The 27,459-nt window shown below is 62.2% G+C and overlaps 1 protein-coding gene across 1 annotated transcript in view; it reads right to left on the bottom strand.

The window, feature by feature from the left end:
• Window positions 1–382: 382 nt before the first annotated feature.
• Window positions 383–27,459, bottom strand: part of SEMA4G (semaphorin 4G) — an 87,461-nt gene continuing 60,384 nt past the window's right edge. The window contains exons 8-17 of the mRNA XM_054034558.1: window positions 26,774–26,937; window positions 24,618–24,787; window positions 19,616–19,760; window positions 18,262–18,484; window positions 17,819–17,934; window positions 16,107–16,261; window positions 14,966–15,027; window positions 13,457–14,676; window positions 5,646–5,789; window positions 383–4,349 (exon numbers count right to left, since the gene is read on the bottom strand). Coding sequence (XP_053890533.1) covers window positions 13,841–14,676; window positions 14,966–15,027; window positions 16,107–16,261; window positions 17,819–17,934; window positions 18,262–18,484; window positions 19,616–19,760; window positions 24,618–24,787; window positions 26,774–26,937 — 1,871 coding nt within the window. The 3' untranslated portion in view covers window positions 383–4,349; window positions 5,646–5,789; window positions 13,457–13,840. The remainder of the gene's footprint in view (window positions 4,350–5,645; window positions 5,790–13,456; window positions 14,677–14,965; window positions 15,028–16,106; window positions 16,262–17,818; window positions 17,935–18,261; window positions 18,485–19,615; window positions 19,761–24,617; window positions 24,788–26,773; window positions 26,938–27,459) is intronic.

Here is a 27,459-nt window from a genome sequence, read left to right as displayed (position 1 = left end):
AGCACAATTCCAGTGAGGACAACGCAGCTGAGCCAGTCTCCACTAGTGGAGTTCACTGCTGTTGTTAACCCTTGAACCTACTGAGGGCACTTAGAAATTACAGTGCTGAGGGCTCATACCAGTAGCTAACAGCCACATACTGCCCTCTTATACTGTAGCAGAGATGGTCCAATGGACCCTCATGGGGTGACCCTGGGGCTGTCCCAATGCAATGGCCAGAGAGAGCTCTTGAGGCCAAATGGGTTCCCTGGTTTGTATCAGTAGGGTCTGCAGTGCCCTAGTGAACGGTGCCCCTTTACCCTCGCAGCTCTGCACCCCACCCCAGCAGTGCCACACACTAGCAGAGAATGGATCCCAGAGACCAGACTCACACCACACCGGCTCATTCAGACAGATCCAGGTTTATTGAGCAGCAAGGGGCAGACGCAACCAGGCGCACGGTGCTGTACGCTGCTGCTATGACTGTCCGTGGTGGAATGTCATTGAGGACGAGCCAGGCCGCTGGGCAGCCGGGTTGGTACATAGGGTTTAGATCAAGCTGTCTTGGAGACGAGGTGCTTCCGTTTTGCAGGGCTCCAGTCCTGCCCCTTCCCAGGGGATCAGCCACAGATTCAGCCCCGGCCACGCCGATTCCTCCCTCCCCTTCCCATCCCAGGAACCAGGCACCGAGGCTGGCCAATGATCTGCGCAGGAGCAGGGCCAAAGGACATAAGTCCCCACAGACCACCCCTTGGCGCACACACACCGCCCTGGGTCTGCGCTGCGCTCCCTGAACCATGCTGACCGGGGGCTTTCCCTGGCACGGCTGGGGAATGGGCGAGGCCCCACAATGCTGGGGTGCAGAGCCCAGCAGCAGCCTTACCAACCCCGCAGCAACAGCCTCAGATGGCTACAGCAGTGCCTGGGGCCACTGCTGTCGGATCATCAGCCGGCTCGCTCTGCATTTCTACCACGCTGTCCCAATGCCAGAGCGTCCCCCCCCCGCACCTCCCAATAGCAGGGAGGGAGAAATTACGCTTGCTTTATGTAGGGGAAACTGAGGCACGGAGCAGGGCGGTGACTTGCCCAAGGTTAGCCAGTGAGTCAGTGGCAGAGCTGGGAACAGACCTAGGCGTCCTGACTTCCAGTCCCCTTCCAGAGCTGGGAACAGAGAGCACAATCTGCTGTTGCTATCACTGGCCCAGACACCCTCCCACTGAAATATTTTCCACACAAGGGATGTTCTGTACATGCCGCCGCCTCCCCACCCCCCAATTCCCACGCACTGGGCCGGGCATAGCCAGGTCTAGAATGGCTCGGCAGCATGGCAGGCCAGCAGGGGACAGCCTGAGCCACGCAGACTCTGCGACATTATTGCCCCAGGTGAGGTGCCACCCAGCCCTTCCTCCACTCATCTGGGCAGCACATCCCCTGGGGCCAGCCAGCACCAGGGTCAGCTGCAGCTCACAGCAATCCACATCAGCTGGGCAGGGTCTGGGGGTGCCAGCGAGGGACCCCTTGGAGAGCGCAACTTTCCCCTGCGACTGTATGGCGAGGCAGGCGGGAGGGCTCAGCCCAGGAGGGTGATGTGGCTGTGGGAACCCCATCGCCTGGGCCATTTGAAGCTAGAGCAGGTGGGTGCTCAGAGACCACTGGAGTGGGCAGCCTGGCAGCCCCTCACAGGCCTGGCACAGGTGCTGGAGGGGGCCTGTCCTGCCCTGGTGAGGCAGAGGAACCACCTCTGTCAGTAACCTCCAAGCCGCAAAGGCAGCATGTGAGATACCATGGCCTGACGCCAGCTCTCCGACCCCAGGGCTGCGGGCCTTGTGCTCTGGGGTGCCCGTGCCATGCAGTGGGAGAGGCTGGGGGCAAGGGGGCGGATGCTGCTTGATGCTGCCCCTGATGCTGCAAAGGAGGATTACGGGAGGATGCACGGGGCATCCACAGCTCCCATCCCCCTCTAGGGGCTGGCCCACAGCCTAAGAGCCAGCTTGTTTGCTCTGCCAGAGCGTCTCAGGCTGAGTGGTGGGGAGAGGAAGATCCACCCACCCTGAGAGCTCGCCCACAGCTGGGAGCAGTGGAGCCGCAGGGGTGTTTGCCCAGCAGATCTGCCTGCATAGGCCCCCACTGCTCTCGTTACAAGGTGATGGGTGGAGGTGGGGTGGGGGTGGGGTGGGGGAAATGCTTGTTCGGGAGCCGCCTGCTCCCAGCCACAGCAGGGTTTCGAGGCGGCTTCATGGGTGGTTCTCCCCACCTGCCCCCGCCCCGAATACCAGGGCAGCCTGGTAATGGAGCGAAGGCCAAAGTCAATTAGCCAGGGAGAGCTGGTGCCAAACTCCCATGGCGTGAGAGCCTACAAAAGCCTCCCGAGGAGGAGAGCAGGCCGGGGCTCTGCCAGGCTGTGGGAACGTTGTCCCGAGGGACTCAGCGCTAGCCCCAGGGCTTGGGCCCCTTCCAGCCGCACTGGCAGACCACGCTGGCTGGGCAGGGCGGACAGCGGGACAGGCCTGGTCTCTCTCTCAGTGGCGGTGATGTTTAGGAGAAGATGCAATAACTCGCACTGCCTAGCGGGCTGGCCAGGTACCACTGGAGCCAGGTGTGTGCGCGTTGCCTTAGCGATGCAGTCTCTCTCTCTCTCGCCAGGACTCTCGGGGACATCTGCCTGTGGCCATTCCGGAGCCGACTGTCCCTGTGTTTGAAGCGACGGTCGTCGCCGGCCGTTCCCAAGCCGCGCTGGAGGCCCGGGCACCGAGTGCTCTTGTTACTGAACCACAGTCATTTTACACCGGGCAGCAGCTCTGCAGGGATGAAGCCGCGGCCGAGCGGGGACGGATGGAAGAGGCTGTGGAGCTCAGCTGGGAGCTGGCCTCTCTCGGGACAGCCGAGCGCAGTCCCAGGCGCCGTAAGAACAAGCTGAGCAGAGGACCGGTCTCTGGCGCGGGTCGCACACCCGCACGCTCCCGGGGTCAGTGTTTGGAATAAACCCAGGCTGTGTGCACGGCGGGGGCCAGAACTCCGCAGCTCGTGCCCCTAAAACATAGCCCCTGCTGCTGGAGCTGAAGGGGAACCCCCCGGAGCTGCACTCAGGCGTGCTAGTGAGCGGGCACGGTCGCACGGCGTGTGTCTGCCAATCTAGCCCATGGAGCTGAGTGCACGCGCGCACACACACATGCAGACACACACACACACACAGCAGGGCCTGTCACAATGCCCTCCCCTGCCCAGCTTCGTTCTGGCCTTGCATAGGCAGGGGGCGTTGGGGCGGGATGGGCAGGAAGGTGGCGCTGGGGCGGGAAAGACCCAGGAGACAGACAACGGAAGCCAAGAGGAGCTGGAATCCGGGACCAACGCCAGCTCCCAGTTACACCAGTGTAACCTGAGTCCTGCACTGGGACAGAGCACAGGATGGGCCCCCCCCCGGCTGTGAGGACGAAGGAGGCTGTTTGCTTGAGTGCCACATCACCCTGCACCCTCACCCGCCCCGTCCTCTGTTGCTGAGCCTGGATCCTGGGGTCTTGGTCCCCAACGGCTGGTGGGGCCTGGCAAAGGGAGGGCACTGCCATAGGGAAGGGGTGAAAACCGAGGGGCTGTGGTGGGTGCATCCGTGACAACACGTTCTCTTCAGCCACAGGGCAGGCAGGCTACAGTGCCACGGGGCGCAGGGCAGACCCATGGCGAAGAGCCGGACATCCCCAGGCCAGAGCGGGCCAAGCTCGGGGCTCCAGGTTGGTCTAGCACAGGCTGGGGACAGGGAGTGCTTTAAGCTGTACTCCAGACCAGGTGGCTCCCCCATTGTGAACTCAACTTGTTCCAATACAGCAGGGTATGTGCCCGTGGGGCAGGCCAAGGCAGAAGCCAGGCCACGAGCAGAGAGCCGGGGTCTGCCTGTGTCAACAGCTGCCACCAGCAGTGGTTGGTCTCGCAGGTTGGGCGCCAGCACTAGGGAGTGGCAGCTGGGGGGCAGGACACACCGAGATCGCCCGGGGTCGGATGCAGCTCAGGGCATCTGGGCAGGAGCCGGGTAATGGGGAGATCCCGTGCAGCTGTGGCTGGGTGTGAACCCTGGCACACACCCACACCCACGCTGCAGTGACCCCCACGCATACCGCTCCACACCCACGCTACAGTGACCCCCATACGCACTCACTCCGCTGTGACTGTCTGCCCACCCCCTGGCTGCAGCCTGGCATCGCTAGGATAGCTCAGGGCCGCTTCTCCAGCTGATGGAGGGTCAGGCACAGCTCTCTCCCCACCAGGTCAGGCTGCGTTGAAAGCCGGCGTCCCCCGGCGCTGCAGCTCAGGGCCCTGTGTCGGAGCCAGCCCCTTCACGGCCACGGTGTCGTCATTCTGCACAGACTAACGGGCTCCTGCTGAGAGACACAGACAAGGGCTTGTGTTATGGCGTTTGCACAGAATGTGCAGCACGGTCCCCAGCCCCCTGCACCCCCTGAGCTGAGACATCCCCTGCATCCCCCAAGCAGAACGGGGATGCCCCTGGCACCCCCTAAGCGGAGCAGGACACCCCCTGCCATTCAGTTCCGCCCGTAAAACCAGCTGGGTTCTCCAGTTCCAGCTCCAGGGCCTGGTCTGGCCCCAGCCCCTCTCCTCAGGAGCCGGGTTCGGGCTGTGGCACCGGACGCCCTCCCACGTCAGCTCCTGGGCACGTCCTGCCAGTGCTGCACTGATACCAGCCTGCCCTCCATGCACTTTCCCGCTCCGTTATTTCTGTAGCCCCCCCCGGACACGACCTTCCAAACCGGTCCCTCCCCCTGCCCGTGGGATGGGCCCCGGTGCCAGGAGGCTGGCAGAGGGCGCTGGGGTTGGGAAGCCGGCAGGGGTGGGTGGGAAAGAAGTCGATGGCCACGCTCACAGGGGTGTCAGGAAGTGGAGGGGAGACCCCTCTAGCATGCTGCCTTGCTGCGAGCAGTGGCCATGGCTGCTTGGCAGGTGGCACTCCGCCCGCCGATGCAGATGGCAGACAGTTATCAGATGCCCATCACTCAGGCAGCTCCATGCCAGCCAAGGCCCCGTGCTGCTGGGAGGTGGCAGAAGAGAAGTAAAAGAGCCCCTAAGCTTGCGGTTGCTACAGCTCCCCGGGCGGGTGGGGGTGCTGGCCCCAGTGTCCCGGCTGAATTCCAGCGGGGTGATTCCATCCTCCGCCCCGGGCTCTCGGAACTGGAATCTGCAATTGGGCTGCTCGGCCTGTCCCAAATGCCGAGCGGCGCGGCCCCACTGCTAAAGAAGGCCAGGACCCAGGGCCTTACTGAGTGCTTTGGGGGTGGTTCCTGGAAAGGTGGACATGCCCCCTCCCAATATCACTGATGGCCCCCTGGCTTCATCACAGGCTTCTGCGGGCAGGTCTCCGCTTTTGCCACCAGAGGGCGTCCTTCCGGGGCAGGGCAGAGACAGGTTACTATGGGGAGCAGCTGAGGAGGGGGCCGTGGGTCCCTTGTTCCCACTTCTCAACAGCTCCTGACCCACTCCTATACTCTGCCCGCTCCACCCACCTGCAGCGGGTGCCCTTCTCCCTTGCCCGCCCTCCACCAATGCCACCCCGAGCTTCCCACCCCTGTTTCCCTGCAGACAGGCTCCCCTTCCCACACCCTCAGCTCTCCAGGCAGGGACCAACCTGCTGAGACGCTCTGCAGTGCCCACACGGATCCTACCTGGGGCTGCGTGCCCAGCGCTGGAGCTGAGATGCCGTCCCGCGCTGAGCCACTGCCCGCTCCTCACCCCGCTGCCTCCCAGTTCTCTCCCATGCCAGGTTCCCCGTCTCTGTCTCTCGGTCCGGTGGGTCCCAGGGGCCGTGTCTGTGGCACAGGAAATGGGGGGCACTGCAGAGGCAGCCCCCCCATTTGATCACTGAGCAAATCACAGCTTCTGAAGAGAGGGGGTGAAATTCTCAAGCAAGTTGGGGGTGGAGGGGTTTGGGGTGACTACTTTGCATATGCTCATACCCAGCATGCCCCTGTGAACTCCCTGTAAGCAGGCAGTGGGTGCTGGAGGCTGGGCTCTGGGAATACACACAGGCATCAATGTGTTTGAGACACTTCAGTGCATGAAGGTTCCCCCATCCCAGACCCCAAATTGGTCCCTATGCCCAGATCCAGTTGTTTAACTGCTTTAAAGTGGTTCTGCTGTACGGGGGAAGATCTTTGCATGCATGGACCTCAATGTGCTCATCTCGGATACTGCATGCAGACCTGGTCGCCCCATCTCAAAAATGGTATCTGAGAATGGGGAAAGGTACAGAGAAGGGCAACAATAATACTTAGGGGAATGGAACAGCTTCCGTCTGAGGAGAGATTAAAAAGTCTGGGACTGTTCAGCTTGGAAATGAGACGACTCAGGGGGGATATGACAGAGGTCTGTAAAATCATGACTGGTGTGGAGAAAGTGAATAGGGAAGTGTTATTTACTCCTTCTCATAACACAAGAACCAAGTGTGACGAACTGGGCCTGTTCTCACGGTGGTCTGTGAATGCTGACAGGGGAGTGTGCTGGGATAGTCTGCATTGCAGAATGGGATCTGCCCGAGGGCGCCCGAGGGCGCATACCTGAGTGTGTAACATGAGAACCCAGGAAGGGGTTGAAGGCGAGGCGACTCCTTAGCCCGGGAAACTGAACAAAGGCTGTGGGAGGGGTCGTAAAAGGAGAGTGCTGGAAGCAGGGAGAAGGAGGCTGGAGAGATGGCTGGGAGGCAGGGATGGCTCTGACCCCCCCCCCAAAGGGGGGTGGGCTGGCATGCCCTGGGACCCCAAGCTGGACCTAACTGAGGGGGGGCCCTGTTGTCTGTGCCTGCAAGACCTGTCTTGGACTGTATTCCTGTCATCCAAATAAACCTTCTGCTTTACTGGCTGGCTGAGAGTCGCAGTGAATCTCGGGAAGAGGGGTGCAGGGCCCTAACTCCCCCACAATCCGCAACAACTGGTGGCAGCGGCGGGATCTACTGCACCCCGTGGACGGCGCTTCCTGCAGTAAGTGACTGGGGAGCAGTAAAACGAAGGGGGATTGACGGGGACCAGGCGCGCTGAAGAGTGAGAGAGGGACGGTTATTACCCCTGGGAGTGTGTGACCAGCGAGAAGGACTTTTGCAGTAACAGGGTCCCCCGAGGGGATCGCAGCGAGTGGTCCCAGGGGCGGAGGAGTCTGCAGCTCGACCCTGGCAGAGAGGTGGTGACCTCGAGAAGGGCTGGCACACTAGGGGGCCCCCTGGGAACTGTGGGGAGCTGTGAGCACACAGGCCGGTGAGTGGCCAGCAGGAAGATGTATGCCAAGCGGCTTAAGAGCGACCTGGTGGAGCTGTGCAAGCAGAGGCGGCTGCGCATTGGGAGGCTCACCAAAGAACAGCTCATTGCCCAGCTGGAGGCAGAAGATCGCGCGAATGAACTGATCCCTGTGTCTCAGGGAAGCAGCCTGGCAAATGCAGCGCAGGCACCAGTGTCTGTCCCAGCTGGGAGTGGTCAGCCGGCTGCTGAGGGCGTCCCGAGACCCCTCCTTCCTATGCCTAGGGGAAGGGTGGGGAGGAGCCCAGCAAATACTGAAGGCGCCGTGGCCCCCCCGGCCAGCAGGGGGTCCCCCCGGCGAAGCTCGCCGGCCAGCAGAGGATCCTCCCGGCGACGTTCGGCATCCGGGGAGCGGAATTGGCTGGAATGGGAGAAAGAGCTAAAACTGAGAGAGCTGGAGGATCGTGAACAACAGAGACAGCATGAACGGGAGGAGAAAGAGAGACAGAGACAGCATGAACGGGAGGAGAAAGAGAGACAGCATCAGCGTGAACGGGAGGAGAAAGAGAGACAGCATCAGTGTGAAGAGAGACAGCGTCAGCAGGAACGGGAGGAGAATGAGAGACAGAGACAGCATGAAGAGAGACAGCGTCAGCATGACCTGGAACTGGCGAGATTGAAGGGCAGCGAACCCCCGGCTGCGGTGAGTGAGGGGGGACCCAGGACTGCACGGAGCTTTGATAAGTGCATCATGGCCCCATACAAGGAGGGGGAGGACATGGATGACTTCCTGGAGGCCTTTGAGACGGCCTGCGAGCTGCACCGGGTGGAACCCGCGGACAGACTCCGGGTCCTTACCCCCTTACTGGACCCCAAATCCGTGGCATTGTACCGCCAACTGGGAGAGGCAGAGAAAGGGGACTACGAACTATTCAAAAAGGCCCTGCTACGAGAATTTGGGCTGACTCCTGAGATGTACCGGGAAAGGTTCCGGAGTCAAGATAAAACCCCTGAGATCTCATATCTGCAACTAGCCGCCCGCATGGAAAGATACGCCAGCAAGTGGGCTGGTGGGGCCCAGACGAAGGAGGACCTGATTAAACTGCTGGTACTGGAGCAACTGTATGAGCGGTGCCCATCCGACCTGAGGCTGTGGTTGGTGGACAGAAAGCCAGAGAACCCGCGACACGCCGGGCAGCTGGCTGATGAGTTTGTAAAGAGCCGGTCAGGGGGTGGCAGGGAGGAGTCCCAAAGGAGCAATCCCACCACAACGCAGAGAGAGAGTCACCATGGGACCTCCCCGTGGGAAAATACAGAAAAACCCCATCAGAGGGGAACATCCGGCATCAGGACCATCCGACCCACTCAAGGGGACCCATGGGACATGGGCTGCTACCACTGTGGCCAAAAGGGCCACATACGGGCCCAATGCCCCAGGCTCAGGGACAGACTGAGCAGGCCGAACCCACAGAGGGTTGACTGGGTAGAGACCCAGCCCGGCGAGAGGCAGCATTCCCAGGGAAGGGGGGCTGGCAGAGTACCACCTGCTAAGGAGGGAGGAGAGCCCCAGGCCAGCTTCTCTGGGGGGCCAGATGCTCCGGATTCAAAGTTCTCCGTTTACAGGGTTGGCGCGGGGCTGTCCCTGCGGAGCGAGTGCCTTGTTCCCCTGGAGGTGGATGGGAAGGAAGTTTATGGTTACTGGGACACGGGCGCAGAGGTGACACTGGCCCGGCCCGAGGTGGTGGCCCCAGATCGGGTGGTGCCCAACACCTTCCTGACCCTGACCGGGGTGGGCGGGACCCCATTCAAGGTTCCCGTAGCGAGGGTACACCTGAAATGGGGGGCCAAGGAGGGCCCCAAGGACGTGGGAGTGCACCACCATTTGCCCACTGAGGTGTTGATGGGTGGGGACCTAGAGGACTGGCCCAGCAGCCCCCAGACCGCCTTAGTTGTGACCCGCGGTCAGAGCCGGCGAGGGGCACTGCGCCCTGGCCTTGGGGGGGGTGCCTTGCCTGAGGCGCGGGACTCTAACCCGGTGGGGAGGGAACGCCCAGGGACGCGGCTCAGGGAGGCTGCAGCTTCGGACCCAGCGGGCAAGAAAGAGCAGGTGGCCATCCCCGTCCCAGCTGCTGAGTTCCAGGCCGAGTTGCAGAGAGATCCCTCCTTGCGGAAGATAAGGGACCTGGCCGACCTCAATGCGGTACAGACCATGGGACGAGGTGGCCGGAAAGGATTCCTGTGGGAGAAGGGGTTCCTGTACCGAGAATGGGCTCCCCCAGGGAAAATGGAGTCAGGGGGGATCAGGAGGCAGCTGGTGGTACCCCAGAAGTATCGCCGCCAGCTGCTGTGCCGGGCCCATGACATTCCCCTCTCAGGGCACCAGGGAACCTGGCGTACCCAGCAGAGGCTGCTACGGAGCTTTTACTGGCCTGGGGTCTTTGCTACTGTCCGACAGTACTGCCGATCCTGTGACCCCTGTCAGAGGGGGAGGAAGGCCTGGGACAAGGGGAAAACAGCTTTAGGACCCTTGCCCAGCATAGAGGAGCCTTTTCGGAGGGTGACCAAGGTAAAAAGGGCGGCTCTAAACCAAGAGAGCCCAAAGCACAGACCTCCAGACTGGAGCGCTGGGAGAAGACCACAGCCCAGTTGGAGCCCCAGAGGTATGGGGGTGGGAAAAGGGCGCAGGCCGCATAAACCTTCCCACATGCGAACTGCGAGTGCCATCAAGCACCCCCAACCTAAGGGGGAGCGTGAAACTGGAGGGGCCTGGTGTAATTCCCACCAAGGAATGGGAGGGATGCGGGGGCATCCATGGGAACGGGGGTAGGTTCGAACTTCCCCGGGTCACTGGCTAAAGTGACCCTGCTCAGTTCGGTCTCGAAGGGGGGAGAGATGTGACGAACTGGGCCTGTTCTCACGGTGGTCTGTGAATGCTGACAGGGGAGTGTGCTGGGATAGTCTGCATTGCAGAATGGGATCTGCCCGAGGGCGCATACCTGAGTGTGTAACATGAGAACCCAGGAAGGGGTTGAAGGCGAGGCAACTCCTTAGCCCGGGAAACTGAACAAAGGCTGTGGGAGGGGTCGTAAAAGGAGAGTGCTGGAAGCAGGGAGAAGGAGGCTGGAGAGATGGCTGGGAGGCAGGGATGGCTCTGACCCCCCCCCCAAAGGGGGGTGGGCTGGCATGCCCTGGGACCCCAAGCTGGACCTAACTGAGGGGGGGCCCTGTTGTCTGTGCCTGCAAGACCTGTCTTGGACTGTATTCCTGTCATCCAAATAAACCTTCTGCTTTACTGGCTGGCTGAGAGTCGCAGTGAATCTCGGGAAGAGGGGTGCAGGGCCCTAACTCCCCCACAATCCGCAACACCAAGGTACCCAAAGACATTACTAGGCAGCAGGTTTAAAACAAACAAAAGGAAGTATTTTTTCACACGACGCACAGTCCACCTGGGGAATTCATTGCCACAGGATGCTGTGAAGGCCAAGACCATAACAAGGTTCAAAAAAAGAACTAGATCAGTTCCTGGAGGACAGGTCCGTCAGCGGCTATTAGCCAGGATGAGCAGGAATGCAACCCCATGCTCTGGATATCCCTAAATCTCTGACTGTCAGAAGCTGGGATGGACAGCAGCAGATGGATCACTCGATAAATTGCCCAGTTCTGTTCATTCCCTCTGAAGCACCTGGCATTGGCCACCGTCAGAAGATGGGACACTGGGCTAGATAGATTCATAGATTCATAGATTATAGGACTGGAAGGGACCTCGAGAGGTCATCGAGTCCAGTCCCCTGCCCGCATGGCAGGACCAAATACTGCCTAGACCATCCCTAATAGACATTTATCTAACCTACTCTTAAATATCTCCAGAGACGGAGATTCCACAACCTCCCTAGGCAATTTGTTCCAGTGTTTAACCACCCTGACAGTTAGGAACTTTTTCCTAATGTCCAACCTAGACCTCCCTTGCTGCAGTTTAAACCCATTGTTTCTGGTTCTATCCTTAGAGGCTAAGGTGAACAAGTTCTCTCCCTCCTCCTTATGACACCCTTTTATATACCTGAAAATGGTATATAGATGGCCCAGCTTGGCCGAGCCCTGATCCTCGCCTGGGGTTTCCCAGGCCCTACCGAAATTCACATGCTGACTAAACCCCAGCAGAAGCCAGGATACCTCGGCAGCACACCCACAGCCCGACGTCAGGGGCAAAGCTGGGCCAGGTGGTTACTCAGAGCACGGTTCCCCAGCACAGGTGTGAGGGGCATTTCTCTGGCTAACACCCCAGCCCTACCGCATCCTGCAACCCGCCTTGCTGGCCTGTTCCTTTGCAGCCTGGCTCCCCGCGAAGCACGGGTGCCCGATGTCTGGAACGATCCCAGTAGCTTGGCACCTCTGCTGACCGAACACAAAGATGCTCTTAAGCCAGCCAGCAGCTTCCAGGCCTCAGTGACAAGGCCCAGATCCTCCCGGGCATCTCTCCTCCGGACGCCAGGCCGGGGGGGCACTCAGGGGCCAGTTGGGCTGTTTGTGCCCCTGGATACCTTTCTGCGTTTGCATGGTCCGTTGACCCCAGACAGCAGCAGTTCTCATGGTCCAGGGCAGGTCTCTCTCGCCAAGCCAGGGGGAGGGTGGGCCCATCTGGGGTCTGACGGGCTTCAGGGGAGCAGGGCGGGAGCCTGCGAGGGCCGAGACGGGTGTTGAACCCAGCTAAGAAGCAGAGCGGGACCCCTAGGAGCCGAGCCGCCAGGTATTGAGGAGTGAGCCACACATGCCTCAGGAACTGGGCAAGGTCCTTGCGGGCCGGTGCCAACTCAACTCTCCCATCGCCTCATCTGCTGGCATCTCCAATGCTCTCGGAGGAGTGAACCTGCACTAGGGATCCCTCCTGGGGCTGGCTGGGGCCACGTGCTCTGCCCAGGGCCATCAAACAGACATAGCCCAGGCCGGAAGCGGCCGCTGGCCACCAGCTCAGGGCTGAGTCAGGCTAGGGCGAGGCAGCACAGAGCTGGGGGGGGAGGGTTCTGCGCCTCACCCCATCTGCATCCGCGTGATGAATTGCAGGGCCCCATGACACATGTGGAGGGAGGAAAGAGCCATGCAAGAATCGCACGCCTTGCAGTGCATCGCTGCCCTCGCCTGTCACCCCCAGGCTGAGCCCAGCACCCCACCTCGGAGCAGCTCAAAGAGCCAGCAGATGGGGAACCCCCTCCCTCCATGGGAAATCCACCCCCCAAATCACCCCAAGGGCCAGGATGGGCATCACAAAGCGCTTCTCTGCCAGGACAGACGCCAGGGCTCTGCAGGCCGATCCCTCACCACGCTGGGATGGGGATCCCTGCCCCACGCTGGGGACATGGGGGAGACTTCCCCCCCCCGGGCACTGGGAGCCAGGGAACGACGGCCCCTGGCGGGACAGGTGGAGGGAGACCGAAAATAATCCCACTGTAATTTGTTCAGACCCTGAGAACTGTCCCTAAAGTGCCACCCACATGATGGGCAGGGGAGGAGCCCCCCCCCCCATGGGAGAGGGTTCTGGGTCACCCTGTGTGAGCAACGCAGCCACCCCGTGCCTGCTGGTCAAACCACTGGACCGCCCTGCCAGCCAGGTATCCATAGACACCCCTCCCCCCACACCTCCACGTGTGTCACAGGGCTCTGCACCCCTACACCTCCCCTGTCCTTGTGCACATCGCCCCTCCCATCCTCTGTGCACACACACACACACACACACCCTGTCCTTGTGCACCCCGCATCCTTGTACACACACACACACACACACAAGCTCCAAGGTTCTTCAGCAACCAAACCCACGTAGCAGGGCCCAGCTGGCGTCAGGCAGGCTGGCCTAGTGGTTCAAGCACTAAGCTGGGCCGCAGAAGCTCGGGGTTCAACTCCCAGGGTGAGTCACTCAGCCCCCCTCTGAACGGTGGGGATGGTGCTCCCTCTCTCCCCCTATTGGTCTGTCTTGTCTGCTTAGCCCGAGCACTGTAGCGGGTAGGGACCGCCGGACTGTCTCCGGCCAGCCCCAGCTTGACGGGGCCCCGATCTCAGCTGGGGCTGCTGGACACTGCTCCACCAGAACCGACCCCGCACCGGCAGCTGATGAAGTGCCAAAGCCCCAGGGTGGGCAAGCCCCTGGCAAGCAGCGGCCAAAGCGTTCAGCCCCAACCCGGCGCTGGGGCCGCTCCGTGAGAGCTGTCACCAGAAAGCAGCTCGCAGGTAGGACTTTAACAACTGCCGCCTTTGTCACCTACCTCTTCTCAGCACGCAGGGGCCAGCTCCCGCCTCTCCCCGGCCCGGCTGTCGCTCCCAGGGCCTAGGAGAGGCCTCGCCGGAGCGGTCCGAGGCCGTGGTTCGAGGCCAGCGTCCGGGCAGGCGTCTCCTCCCGCCCCACCCTGACACAGCCGTATTGCTGGCTCCTCTTTCCGGATTGTCATCTTTTATACAGAAATAGATTTCCCATTTCAATCAGTGTCTCTTTACAACGGGCTCCGGGCCCCGGCAGGCGGGATCCCGGCGCTCCGAGGCCCGGCCCAGCGGTTCGGTTCCAGAGGTAGTTTCCCGGGGGGTTGTGTAACACTGGTTGGTGGGGGGGGGATGGGGGCGGGGGATTGAATCCGACCGGCGTCCGGGGGCCCCTACACGGAGCTCTCGTCCAGCTTGTCCACCAGCTGCGTGTGTTTGCGCTTCTCCAGGAGCTTACTCAGCTCCTCGGCGAAGGAGGTGTTGTAGAGGGGCGAGGGGCTGGGCTCCTCCTGCCGCAGCAGCATGTAGCTGTTGCCGTTCATCTTGCGCACCACGTTGGGCAGGGCGGCGATGCCGTTGGTGAACTCGGCCGGGAGCGGCGGGGGCGGGGGCGGGGGCGCCAGGGGCATCTCCCTGGCCGGGGACGCCGCCGTGGGGGCCTCACCCGGGATGATCTGCAGGCAGCCGTCCTCCCGGCTCAGCTCCTCCTCCTCCCGGCCCCTGCCCAGGCAGTTGGCCGAGACCGTCTGCAGCTCCACGGAGGAGGCGCGGGGCTCGCCCAGCACGTACCTGCCCTTGCGGCGCTGCAGGCAGGAGACGTGAAGCAGCACGGCACTCAGCACCAGGCAGAGCCCGCCCAGCACCGTGATCACCGCGATGTAGACGAACTTCATGTCGGGGGAGGCCAGGCGGTCGGTGTGGGGGGGCGGCAGGGCCCTGGGCGCCGGCTGCTCCTTGGGCGGCTCCGGCAGCACCGTCAGGGCGTAGGCGGCCAGCGGGGAGCGCAGGCCGTTCTCCTCCCCGTAGCAGCCGTAGTCGCCGCTGTGCTCCGGCAGGGTGTCCGTCACCAGCAGCCCGTCCACCCCCACCCGGAAGTGGCCCCGCCCGGCCGCCAGCCCGGCCGTGCCGTTCACCAGCCACGCGGCCCGCGCCAGGTTGGAGCGCTGCTCGCACGGCAGCAGCACGTCGTCGCCCCGCAGCACCGTCCGGTTCTTCTGCACGGGGGGCGCTGGGGGAGAGAGGGGAGAGGGAGAGCTCAACCAGTGCCCCACGGCCAGTGCCCCGTGCTGAGCCCAGGGCGCGCTCCCAGAATGCCTTGGGACTGCCATGGTAAGGCAATGGCTGAGCCGTGAGAGTTCCCAGAATGCCTTGGGCAGGACGACTCCTCCTCCCTCCCGGGGAACTGGGGGTGAAGGTGGGGGCTGTGAGGGGGCCAGCGAGACGCTTCCCGTGGGGCGGAGGCTGGATGGTCCCGGCCTGAGTTCACAGCGGCGGGGCGGGGCAGGGCGGAGCCTCACCCTGGGCGGAGCCGTTCCAGCAGCCCTCCCTGCCGTGCTGCATGTCCTGGGTCAGCTGGGTCCTGTGAGGAGCAAGATGGGCCGTGTCAGCAGGGGGCCGACGACCCTAAGAGACACGCACACACAGTCCTGCCCGCAGGCACACACATACACACACACACGCAACCATGCCCGCAGACACACACACACATGCGTGCCCGCTGCCCTGCCCGCAGGCACACACACACACACACGCTGCCCTGCCCGCAGGCACACACACACACACGCAACCCCGCCCGCAGGCACACACACACACACGCAACCCCGCCCGCAGACACACACACGCACACGCAGCCCTGCCCGCAGACACACACACGCAACCCCGCCCGCAGACACACACACACGCAACCTCACCTGCTGACACACACACACAGCCCCGCCCGCAGACACACACACACGCAACCTCACCTGCTGACACACACACACAACCCCGCCCGCAGACACACACACACACACACACACACACACACAACCTCACCTGCTGACACACACACACAGCCCCGCCCGCAGACACGCACACGCGTGCACACCCTGCCCCGCCTACAGACAGGTACACATGCACACAGCTCTGCCTGCGGACACGCGCACACAGAGCCAGCTGGTCCCCAGCATCCCAGCTCTGACCAGAGCCCGGTTAATGGTGCCATTCTGGGCGAAGGAAGCACCTGGGGGCAGCGTGGGAGCCGGGGTGAGAAGTCGGGCACCAATGCCAACGAAGGGCTAAGCTGGCACCGCAGCCCCTCCGGCGGTGGAGCTGGCAGGGGGCGGTTTCCTTGGTGGGCCGGGGCGTAGGGAAGTCCCAAAGTCCCGGCGCACGTCCCCAGCAGGAGACACCAGGAGGGGGGTTCACCCTGCACAGGGCGAGCTGTCCTGCCGGGCAGCGTTGGGGGAGGCTGCGGTGCCCCCCTCCGCACCCAGCAGCGCTCCAGTTCCCAGACGGCGTCCTGGCTGGCTGAGTCCAGCATCCCTCCAGCCCAGGCTGGGCCGGCAGCTCCTGGAACCCCACGGCTGTGTCTCACCCGGGCAGCAGGAGCTGGGTGCGGCAGGCCGCTCAGGGGCTGGGACCTCCCCGCTGGGAGGGAGAAGCTCAGCGGTTCCGTACCTGTCCGCAGCGCCGGCCACCTCCCTGCAGCCCTCGCCGTCCCAGGCGCAGTAGGGGTCCCGGGCCAGGATGCAGTCGTAGCAGGAGCCGTACCTGGCGCAGCTGCACAGGGGGAGCTGCAGGACTCCGCTGGCAGCCCCCACGTACACGCTTCTCTGTAGGCAAAGAGCAGAGACCCCGGTGTTACGAGCCGGCTGAAACCTTGGTCCGGGCCGAGGCGAAACTCGATCACACCGACGTGGGAACGCACCTTCCCTTAGGGCATCGTCAGACACACACCTGAACCGAGGCCTAAGAGAATCTGCCTCCCAGAAACTAGCCCCAGCCAGGCAGCGGCTCCGCTGGGCCAGAGCAGGACATTGGAAGTCAAGACTCCCGGGTTCTATTCCCAGCTCTGGGAGGCAGCATGTCTAGTGGTTAGAGCAGGAGGCTGAGGGCCCGGACTCCTGGGTTCTCCTCCCAGCTGTGTCACTGACCTATGTGTGTCCTTGGGCAGGTCACTGCCTCAGTCCCCCCATGGAACGGGGCTCACCCCCCAATCGACTCACTCCCGTGGTGTTGGGGAAGCGATCGGGGCCCGGGGCTGGGTGGCACCCAGGGGATCAGTATGGTTCCTGGCTGCCTGGTTCCTAGGCTCTGGGCTGCACCCCCTAACTGAGGGGCTGGGATGGGGGCGCTACAAAGAGGGGGGTTTCCCTTCCCCCATGCAGAGGCCCCAGTAACAATGGCCGTGGGGGAACAGCCCCAGCCCTGCCCCACTGGGCGGGGGGTGGGGCCTGGCTCTGCCATTGCTGCCTCCTCTGGCTTGCTGAGGCCTGTGCTTGGAAAGCCAGCGGGGGTGCACGGGGGGGGGGGCTCCCCAGGGCTTCGGATAAGGGCAGCAGGATGGAGAGGGGGGGTTGAGACCCCGAGGGCAGGGAGGGGCCCCAGGGACGCCCCTCTCATTCAGCAGAGCCCCCTGCCCCACGTGGGCCAGCCAGTGCCTGGCCAAAGAGGGGTTAACGTTGGGGCGTGGGGAGGTGCCCTGCCCCACAGCACAGCTCTGAGTACCCGCCCTGGGCCGGGCAGGCTGGCAGGCAGCTGAGGGCGCCCAGGCTCCGATAAGCTCTGGCATTCCAAGCTGGGGTCAGCCAGTGCCAGGCCACACCTCCGCCGTGGGCAGGGGGCCAGGCTGGCTAATCAGAGCCGCCCTGCAGTGCTGTCAGCTCTCTGGGCAAGACGGGCCCCAGGGAGTGCCAGGCACCCACCGCCAGCCCTCTCGGCTCAGCCAGCTGCCCAGAAAGGAGGTTAAAGCGTGGCCGGGTGGGAGACAGGCCCCGGGGGCCCCATTCACTGCCGCCCTGCAGCGCCAGGGCCTGGCAGCCCAGCTCACGACGCAAAGGCGGCTGTTCCTCCTGCCCCCGCCCGGGCAACTGTACAGAGGGGCCACGGATGGGCGGGAGTCAGTGGCAGACTCTGGAATAGAACCCAGGCGTCCTGACGCCCGGCCCCCTGCTCCAGCCGGCAGAAGTCCCTGCCTCTCTTTCCTCGCCCGTCTCCCTGGCCCCGATCCCCCCTCAGGGGGCGCCCCGATGCGCCACTAGATTTCAGTGGGCCTGGCTGCGGGCTATGGCAGCCAAGGGCTTCAACACGCCCATTTTGTTCTGCCATCTACAAGCGAAAGGGCCCCTGGAGGGGGCGGAGTCGGGGTGCAGCCCGGAGCGGCGTCTCACCTGGCCTTTGGAGATCACCAGGCTTTCCACGGGCTGGGGGGCCCCGAAGACCTGCAGCTCCTCCACGATGTGTACGGCGGAGCCGATCACCACCCCCTTGTGCAGCCAGCCGTCACCTGGGCAAAGGCAGAGGGGCACCGTCAGGGCAGCGCCGGGCGGGAGAGCGCTGTGCCCACAGGCCAGGGCTGGGGTCGGGCAACCGCACAGCTAAGTTCCCCCCCAGCCCGGGCACGGCAGCTCCTGGCTGCTGCCCCAATGGGGGTGTAGGACTCTGTGCTACCCCCCCTCCTTCTGTGGGTCCCCTCTCCGGTGGCAGCTTCCGCCCAGGCCCCCCAACCATGCTGGGGTCCCCCGTCCCACTCAGCCTGGGCGAGCGACTCAGGGCCCCCAGACAACACTGCCCCCCCAACCCTTCACGTGGGGGAGGGGCGGCGCCGACGCACCCGTCCCCATGAAGAGCACGTCGTACTGCTGGCCGTCCAGGGCCGGCGCCCTGTCCACCACCAGGGCCGTGTAGAGCACGTTCTTCTTCACCAGCAGGGGCTCCCCCCACGCCGGCTTCACCTCCTCGAACATCAGCGGGTGCAGCTTGACGAAATCCAGCACGCCGTTGGGCAGGTCCTGGGAGGAGCGGTAGCCGTCCTCACGGGAGCGGTTGGTGATGCACTGCACGGGGGAGGAGAGGTGGCTAGGGACGGGTACGCAGCCTGCCCGCTGGGCCAATGCGGCCACCTCTGGGGCGGGACACAGCAGCTGGTGAACAGCGCCTGGCAGGCTAGGATCTGTGGGGATCACCTGGGCACGTCTCACCTAACCCATTGCATGGGGCTCGGTGCATGGGCGCTGCTGTTCCTTTCAGTCCTGACGACTGACGGGCTGTGGGCTGACTGCACCTGGCCTCAGCACGGGGTGAAACATCCTGCTCTGTGTTACACGGGATCCCTTCCCGCCTCGGCCTCCAGGCTTTCCTCGACGCCAGGGCCAGAAGGGACCACTTTGACCAACTCGTCTGATCCCCTGCATAGCAAAGGCCAGAGACCTGCCCCCAAATCCCTCCTAGAGCAGAGTTCAGACAAGCGCCCAGTGACGGGGACTCCACCAGGCGCTTGGTACATTGCTCCAGCGGATAGTTACTCTATTTCCGGTCGGAAGTTGTCCAGCTTCAGATGGTGTTAGACCGTTGTCTGCCAGACTGAGGAACCCATTACCCAATATTTGTCCCCCCCCTCGGTGCTGACAGACTGTGATCAGTCCCCCCTTCACCTGCTCTCTGTTCAGCTAGCTAGCCTGAGCTCCTTGCGTCTATCGCTACCAGGCGGGGTTTCCAGTCCTTGAACCATTCTCTGACCCCCTCCAATTGATCAACATCCTTCCTCAACTGCGGGCACTAGACCCGGACACAGGACCCCAGCAGTGGTCGCACCAGGGCCAGCTAAAATAACCTCTCTACTCCTCGAGATTCCCGTTTTTTTTTTTTTTTTTTTTTTTTTTATACATCCCCGGATCACATTAGCTCACGTTCAGCTGATTCCTCCCCCCCAACCCTCCAAAACTCGGGAAGTGGCTGGCGGCTGGGGTGTGAGCGCCACCCCCTGCCCCCCAGACCTCGAGGAGGGAGCCATGCATGCTGGAACCGGTGGGCCTGGCCGTGAGTCATCAGCAGAGCTGGGACCAGCATCCAGGCCGTCGTGGCTCCCAGCCCCATCCCTGCTGCCCCTCGCCCATCCCGCCTGGGGATGAAGCCCGAGGGCATGTTTGCAGGCCAGCAGGGGGCGCTGGCGTCGCCAGGTCACTTACAGAGCCCGGCCGCGGGGCCGGCACCTCCCCGTCGTAGAGGGTCCATTTGCGGGTGTTGTCCTGGTATTGCATGTAGGGGCCCTCGAAAGCCCTCTGCAGCTCAGAGATGTTGTACTGGCAGACGGCGGATGCCTCCATGCTCCTCCTAGGAGAGACAGCGACAGGATCAGCGACCTGCAGGCCCCCCCAAGGGCTACACGCACCTCTGCTCCATCCGCCAGACGCCCCAGCCACTGACCACGCCGCCCTCTCCCTCACTGAGACCTGGATCCTACTGAAACGGCCACAAACACCCAGGCTTTCCTGGAGGAGGACAAGGAGCTCTGAAACAACGACAGGACCGTCCCATGGACCGGCAGCCGGAGACCTCAAAGCAGGTGGCAAAGTGGATCTGTCGCATGATGCCCATTTTACAGACGGGAACCCGAGGCCCAGAGGGGGAAGGGGCTTGCCCAGAGTCACACGGCAAGGCAGTGGCAGTGAACCCTAGCCTCCTGAGACCCAGACGTGTCTCTCCAGGGAAAGGGAATGGAAAACGGCTCCACCAGGCACCGGCTGGCAAACGCCAGAGTGGCAGCTGGCATTGGAAGAGCTGTGGCAGGATGGGACGTGGGAGCAACAGGCCCTAAGAGGGACGGGGGGATGGACAGTGCGTCCACAAATGACACAGAGCCACTGTCCAAGCCCAGCACAGGGAGCAGATGGGCAACCTCGCCAACCCGGGCAGCACACAGCTCTGCCAACGCCCCTCAATCCCGACCTGCAGCCCCCCTGGTGTTCCGGTCGTGGTCTCCCAGGTGGGCTAGAGGAACCAGCAAAAGCCCAGGCAGTTCCGGTTCTGCTCCCAGCGGCTGCCTCGCTCCGGCAGCGAGGTCGCTGCGCCCCCGCGCTGTTTGCCAGCCCCCTGCCCACAGCAGCGTGGGCAAATCAGCCCCAAAGGCACCGGAGATGAGCTGGTAGGGAACGGAGACTCAATAGCAGGGTCACCCGCCGCACGTCTCCTGCCTCAGCGGGGGGCAGGGGAGTGCCAGGCGAAGGCCCCGCAGGTCGGGGAAGAGCCCCCAAGTTTGGGAGCCTGGCGATTTCCCAAGCCAGGGCTCTCTGGGGAGATCCCGAGAGAGCCAGGGCTCTCTGGGGAGATCCCGAGAGAGCCCCAGACCAGGCCTGCTGGAGGCGTTGAGAGCAGCATGCCCTCACCAGAGGGGAATGCTGGCACGTGAGCCGGACGGGAGGTGGAGAGAAGCAGCCATTCGAGGACTCCGGGAGTCAGGACGCCGGGGCTCTATTCCTGTCTCTGCCACTGACCCAGTGCACAACGAGCCCCAGCCCCAACGAGTGCCTCAGTTTCCCCACTCTGTTAAACCTACCCCGTGACCCCAGGCATCACACAGAGCCCAGGAAGGGCAGCCCCTGGCGAGAGGCCAGCCCTCAGCACATGGCTTGGGGGACCCCTGCTGGCTCTCACGGCCCCACTGGCTCCTACAACCCCTGTGCCCCACCCCAGAGGAAATTCCTTCCCAACCCCAGACAGCCTGGCATCCAGCCCCCACTGTGGGGTGGAGCGAGAGGGGGCTTCTTCCTCAGTGCTGGCCCAGCACTGTTCCCACCTCCCAGTCGCTGACCTGCCCAAGGTCACAGAGGAGGTCTAAGCCCCGGCCCAGCGCCGTCTGCCCAGCTTACAGTACAGCTGGGAGGTGGGAGGGTGAACGCCCAGCTCCGTGCTTGGTAGCGGGGTGGCCCTGTGATCCCTGGAGACGCTTGCCCTGGGCTGCTGCCCCTTCCTCGCCCGGTGCGCTCAATGCGAGAAGCTGGCCCTGGGGGGGATAGGGGGGGTCTGGGTGAGACCCAGCTCAGGAGGTGGTTTCCGGTTCCCTGGTCATCAGGAGCGGGATGGATTACTGCTTGCTGCAGCCGCCTCGAGAGGCTCCCTCCCCTCCCCGCTCATCTTCACCCTCCCCCTTACCGGCCGGGCGAGGAAGGCTGGTGCCCTGGAGAGTGGATCAGGACCCCTGCCTGGGACTGCACTAACTACTAGGCTATGGTGCCATCGCCGCTTTCCCTTTAATTTAACCCTCTCACACCTGGATTCTTCCCGGCTGCCTGCACACTCCCCAGGCTGACCCACTCCTGGGGGGTTAACGAGTCCCCTGAGTGATCATTAATGAATTTCTCTATAGAAACCATCCAAGCCCAGTCCTCCTCCCTGTGCCATTGTGCTATAAATAGCCACCGTCAGTGTCAGGCTTCTAGCGACAGACCCGGCTAATTAGCCAAGCAGCGATTCATTAGAATTCACATCAATGTCAATAACCAACAGGAAACGCCCCTTTCCATTAAAACGGCCATTGGAGCTTGGCCCAGATGTGCCCAAGTGAAATACGCCCCGGCTCCTTGATAGCTCTGGTTCCTGCTAAACCTCCTCCTGTTTAACTGGGCTGCGTTTCCACCAGATAAGGTGGAGATAGGAAGCCTGCCAGAACTGTTCCACTCCCTCCCTGCCACCTGCAACATAATGCATGCAGCGACAATTAACTGTTCTATGGGGAAGCCTTCGGGCTCCGGGCTTCTCTGATGACACTAAGCTGGGGGGAGAGGTAGATACGCTGGAGGGTAGGGATAGGGTCCAGAGTGACCTAGACAAATTGAAGCATTGGGCCAAAAGAAACCTGATGAGGTTCAACAAGGACAAGTGCAGAGTCCTGTACTTAGGAAGGAAGAATCCCATGCATTGCTACAGGCTGAGGACTGACTGGCTAAGCGCAGTTCTGCAGAAAAGGACCTGGGGATTACACTGAACAAGAAGCTGGATATGAGTCAGTAGTGTGCCCTTGTTGCCAAGAAGGCTAACGGCATATTGGGCTGTATTAGTAGGAGAATTGCCAGCAGATCGAGGGACGTGATCATTCCCCTCTATTCAGCACTGGTGAGGCCACACCTGGAGTATTGCGTCCAGTTCTGGGGCCCCCACTACAGAAAGGATGTGGACAAATTGGAGAGAGTCCAGTGGAGGGCAATGGAAATGATTAGGGGGCTGGTGCACATGACTTATGAAGAGAGGTTGAGGGAACTGGGATTGTTTAGTCTGCAGAAGAGAAGAGTGAGGGGGGATTTGATAGCTGCTTTCAACTACCTGAAAGGGGGTTCCAAAGAAGATGGAGCTTGGCTGTTCTCAATGATGGCAGATGACAGAACAAGGAGTAATGGTCTCAAGTTGCAGTGGGGGAGGTCTAGGTTGGATATCAGGAAACACTATTTCTCTAGGAGTGTGGTGAAGCACTGGAATGGGTTATCTAGGGAGGTGGTGGAATCTCCTTCCTTAGAGGTTTTGAAGGCCCGGCTTGACAAAGCCCTGGCTGGGATGATTTAGTTAGTGTTGGTCCTGCTTTGAGCAGGGGGTTGGACTAGATACCGCCTGAGGTCCCTTCCAACCCTGATATTCTATGATTCTGTGCCCCATTGATCCCCTGCTGTCCAGGTTTGCCCTCTGCACACAAATGGAGCATTGCAAACAGGGACCCAAACGTTTGTAACACCCGACGCGTTTGGAATGGACGGTGAAAGCAGAAAGCTCCCTGTGGAGCAGGAGTGTCGAGGTTGGGAAATAATCCAGCAAATTAGGAAAACCACCATCTCTCTCTGCGGTCCCAGTAACCTGGGCTTTGTGTCTTCCTCCTGAGCTCCGGGCACTGGGTTTTCCCAGTTATACGTTTACACACTGCCTCTTGTTCGCACCATTCCCAGGAACAAGTCAGCTGTGACACCAGGGCCATCAACAGCCCCGAGCCGCCCCATGCAACGGTGCAACGAAGAGCTTGTTTAAAACCGCATGATGCTCTCGGCTTTTCTCACGGTCCCTACACGTACCGTTCCCGTGCTGCGGAGCGTGGCCAGATCTGCGCGCGCTAAGGTAGATCGTCACTTGGGGGGTGGGGGTGACACGCTTTGGGGGATCTGGCTACGTACAGCTCACGAAGTTTGGGTCACTGGGTGAAACTGCTGTATCAGTGAACGCCTCAATGGGGCGTGAGTCAGCCGTGGGGGGCCCCTTACTCTATCACCACCCCCTGCTCTGGAAGAAGCGGCTGAATGAACCAAGGAAGTTGTTAACCTTACGTCTGCGCTGTGACAGGACAATGGTTATGCTAAAGAGGCTGCCTGAGCTGAGGGAACCCGAGCTCCCCAGGTCGTTGGCCAGGAGGAGGATTTGGAGCAGTAGAATTTCCCCAGGAAGGGGAAAACACAGGCCCGGAGTCAATCCGAATCTTTAGACCCACACAGAGTGACAGAGAGGGGAAGAGGGGTCCAGGACCCTTGAAAGGACGCTGACCCAAATCCTGCAGAGTGGGGGGGAAACTGAGGCAGGGGCTGGCATCCGGGTGGTTTCGTGGGTTGTCCGGAGCTGCGTATATTCTGTGCTGTCTATAGGAAAGAGGGACTGGTTTGGGAACGCTGTTTGCACAGCCGGTGGCTGGGCGCTGCGGCTCTCACGTGTCCCTGCTGGGGTGGAGCGTAGCCCAGAGAGCCCCAAGGCTCGAGCTCCAGGAAGGGGGTTCCAGGGCTGAGGCAGCTGGAGCGCGGGGTGCTAGGAGGAGGATCTGCCCGCCCAGAGCTCGGCACAGATCAGGGAGCTGAAAGCACATGGACCCGGCCCGGCAGCCTGGCTGGCCAAGCAGGGTGGTGACGGGGGAACGGGTCAGACGCCGGCAGTGGACAAAGCACAGAGAGCCCGGGGTGGAAGAGGACCTGTTTGGGGACGGCCGGCGGGACGCAAAGGGGGAGGAGCTGTGACGCGTCCATTAGGGGAATGGCCAGAACCACCTGTTCTGACCAGGGGCAGGCGCCCTGCAGCCTGGGATCAGCCGTTCTCTCAGCTCTCGGGGTCGCCCGCAGGGGACCAGGCGACCCCGCTGAACTGCTCCAGCCCACGACCCCCCAGTGGATCCATCACCCTGCGCTGGGGACGAGTCTGTGGGCCCCGCAGGGAAGGCAGGATCCCACTCACCACTGAGCCGACAAGGTGAACGTGGCGTAGAAGACGGTGCTGGGCCAGCTGCCCCCGTCCACGCTGTGCACGCCCTTGAGCACTTCGTAGTAGGGGATATAGCAGACCAGCCGGGCCTTCATGAATGACGTCCATTTCCGCTGCAGGATCTTCTTCCCACCCAGGTCGCTCTGCGAAGGGAAGGGAAGCGCTGGGAGAGGGCAAGGTTGTCACCTGGGCTGCCCCGTCACAGCCTCTGAGCCCCCCGGGACCGGGGTGCTCCCAACCCCCCGACCCCTGCAGCTGCTCAAGGCCTCAGACGGGCCAGGGAAGGGGGCTCCCCAGACGTAAACCCCATTGCAGCCGGCCTTTCGATTGCAAGCTACTGGGACAGGGCTTGTCCTTCTGTTCTGTGTCTGTACAGCTCCTAGCACCTCGGGGTCCTGGCCCGTGCCTCAGGCTCCCAGGATAGCCACAAAACCAATCCTCACCTGCATGGACATGGGCGGGGCTACTCTGCATTGCCGGCTGATGCCGGCTCTGGGCTGGCTGTGAGTTGAATCTGGCTCGCGTTCGCACCATCCTGCAGCAGCAGTCACACCCGGGAGGCTCTCTCAGGAGCCCCTTCTGTGCCCTCCCCCGCCCCCCCACACGCCCTGCAGACGACGGCCAGCTCCGCTGGGGGGTTCCCCTGTTGCAGAGCCGTCCCGCGGGCACTGATGTGCCGCACTCATGCGGAGGGAGCGGACCGAGTATCGAGATCCCCGAGGGGCAGCCATTGGAGACCCAGCCATGCGCCTTCCTGCCCCCGATGGACGTTGGGACTGAGTACAGGCCGTGTCGTCCCCTCAACCTGCCTCACCTAGTGTATTTAGCTCCTGTCTGCACACCAGCCTCTTCCGTCTCCTGCTTCAAACTGCAGCGTCATGCCTGCTCCTGCCTGCCCTGGCCAGAGAGGACTCGGGCAGCTCCCACCCTCGCGGCTCATCGGCCTTTGTGCCGGATGCAGCTGAGGGAGGCTAAACCCCCTCGCGTCCCCCAGAGGCAGCCATGCCCCGGCCTGGTTCGTGCCAGTCTGGTGCTGGGAGCAGGGCGCTGACACCAAGGGCTGGGGGCTCATAGACTTCAAGGCCAGAAGGGACCATCGTGATCATCTAGTCTGACCTCCTGCACATCGCAGGCCACAGACCCTCACCCACCCGCTCCTGTAATAGACCCCTGAGCTCTGGCTGAGTTACCGAAGTCCTCAAATCATGGTTTAAAGACATCAAGTGACAGAGAATCCACCATTTGCACTAGTTTATGACCCCTGCCCCATGCTACAGAGGACGGCAAAAATAACCCAGGGTCTCTGACCTGGGGGGAAATTCCTTCCCAATCCCAAATATGGCAATCAGATAGACCCTGACCATGTGGACAAGACCCACCAGCCAGACATATGGGAAAGAATTCTCGGTCACAACTCAGAGCCCTCCCCATCTTGTGTCCCATCACCAACCATTGGAGATATCTGCTGCTAGCAGTCGCAGATGGGTCACATGCCACTGTAGGCAGTCTCAACAGAACATCCCCTTCCTAAACTTATCAAGGTCAGTCTGGAAGCCAGTTAGGTTTTTTGCCCCCACTGCTCCCCTTGGGAGACTGTTCCAGAACTTCACTCCTCTGATGGTTACAAACCTTCGCCTAATGTCAAGCCTAAACTTACTGATGACCAGTTTACAGCCATTTGTTCTCGCGCCAACACCGGCGCTTAACTAACTGACCTTGGGCTGCCCGTTTGTAGCTGCCGCTGGAGGACTCCTCTCCAGAGAGGTGGGCCCTGCAGAGACCCAGCCGGAGTGGCACCAGGACCCTTGGGACGAACGCTTGCATGGGGCATGGCGTGAAATAGACGCAGAGGGAGGTTGGGGGACGGGGGAGGAGGGAGGGCCATAAAAGCTGCCGTCAGTGATAACAGCAGCGAGGAGCAGCCCAGCCTGCACCTGGGGAGGGGGTGCCCGGGTCCAACGCTGGTCCGGCCAAGGTGCCAAGGGCGGCTGCGAATTCACCAGTGTTCCGGGTGCATCCCCTTGGGAGGGTGAAACCCCTCCTGGCCTAACGGCCATGCCCAGGCCCTGCAGGTTTCCCTGGGAAGCTTTGCCCAGCTGCGTGCCCCAGCTCCGGCAGCGTCTCTTTACCTTGCACACCCGCGCCACCCTGGCCACCCTGGCCACATGGCTCTTGTCAAAGGAGGCGCTCTCCTCGGCCGCCCGCTCCATGAAGAAGTAGTAGAGCTTGTCGTCGTCCCCCACGGGGCTGTGCACGCTTTCCCGGACCAGCACAGAGGCCACGAACTCCGCATCTGCAAACAGCAGCGGCGTCAGACGCGCCCCGCCGCCGGGCGGGTGGTGGGTCTGATCGGTACCCGGCTCTGCCGCTGGCTGAGTCCCTTTCCCTCAGCTTCCTTCCCTTGAAATGAGGACGGACGATACCGCCCGCCCCTCTGCTGCAGGGTTATTGCAGGGCCTGACAAGAGCTTTGAGATCCGTGCTGTGTCTCATCCCCCCACCGTGAGCACTCCAGCTGGCATCTGTGCCCACTGCTGGTCTGGTTAGCGAACCCCCCAACTCTTAGTGATCTGGGGCACCCCGCCCGCCCAGACATGGCAAGACATGCAGGGTGCCCCATCACCGGAGTGACCCAGATTCCCGGCAGTAGGTTCTCGCCAGGGTGTGCAGCGGGACAGGCTGCCACTCAACATGGGGCCAGGGTGTGAAAAGGTTCGGAGAGTGATCACCGCCAGGACACCCCCAAAAAGAGGCGGGGGGCAAAGACTGACGGGACAAACAAGAGGAGAAGGAAGGAACTCAGCCGTATGAACAAA

This window comes from Malaclemys terrapin, chromosome 7 (assembly GCF_027887155.1).
Source record: "Malaclemys terrapin pileata isolate rMalTer1 chromosome 7, rMalTer1.hap1, whole genome shotgun sequence".
Lineage (NCBI taxonomy): Eukaryota > Metazoa > Chordata > Testudines > Emydidae > Malaclemys > Malaclemys terrapin.
Note: the sequence above shows the minus strand (reverse complement) of the source record. Positions and strands in the feature narration are given on the sequence as shown.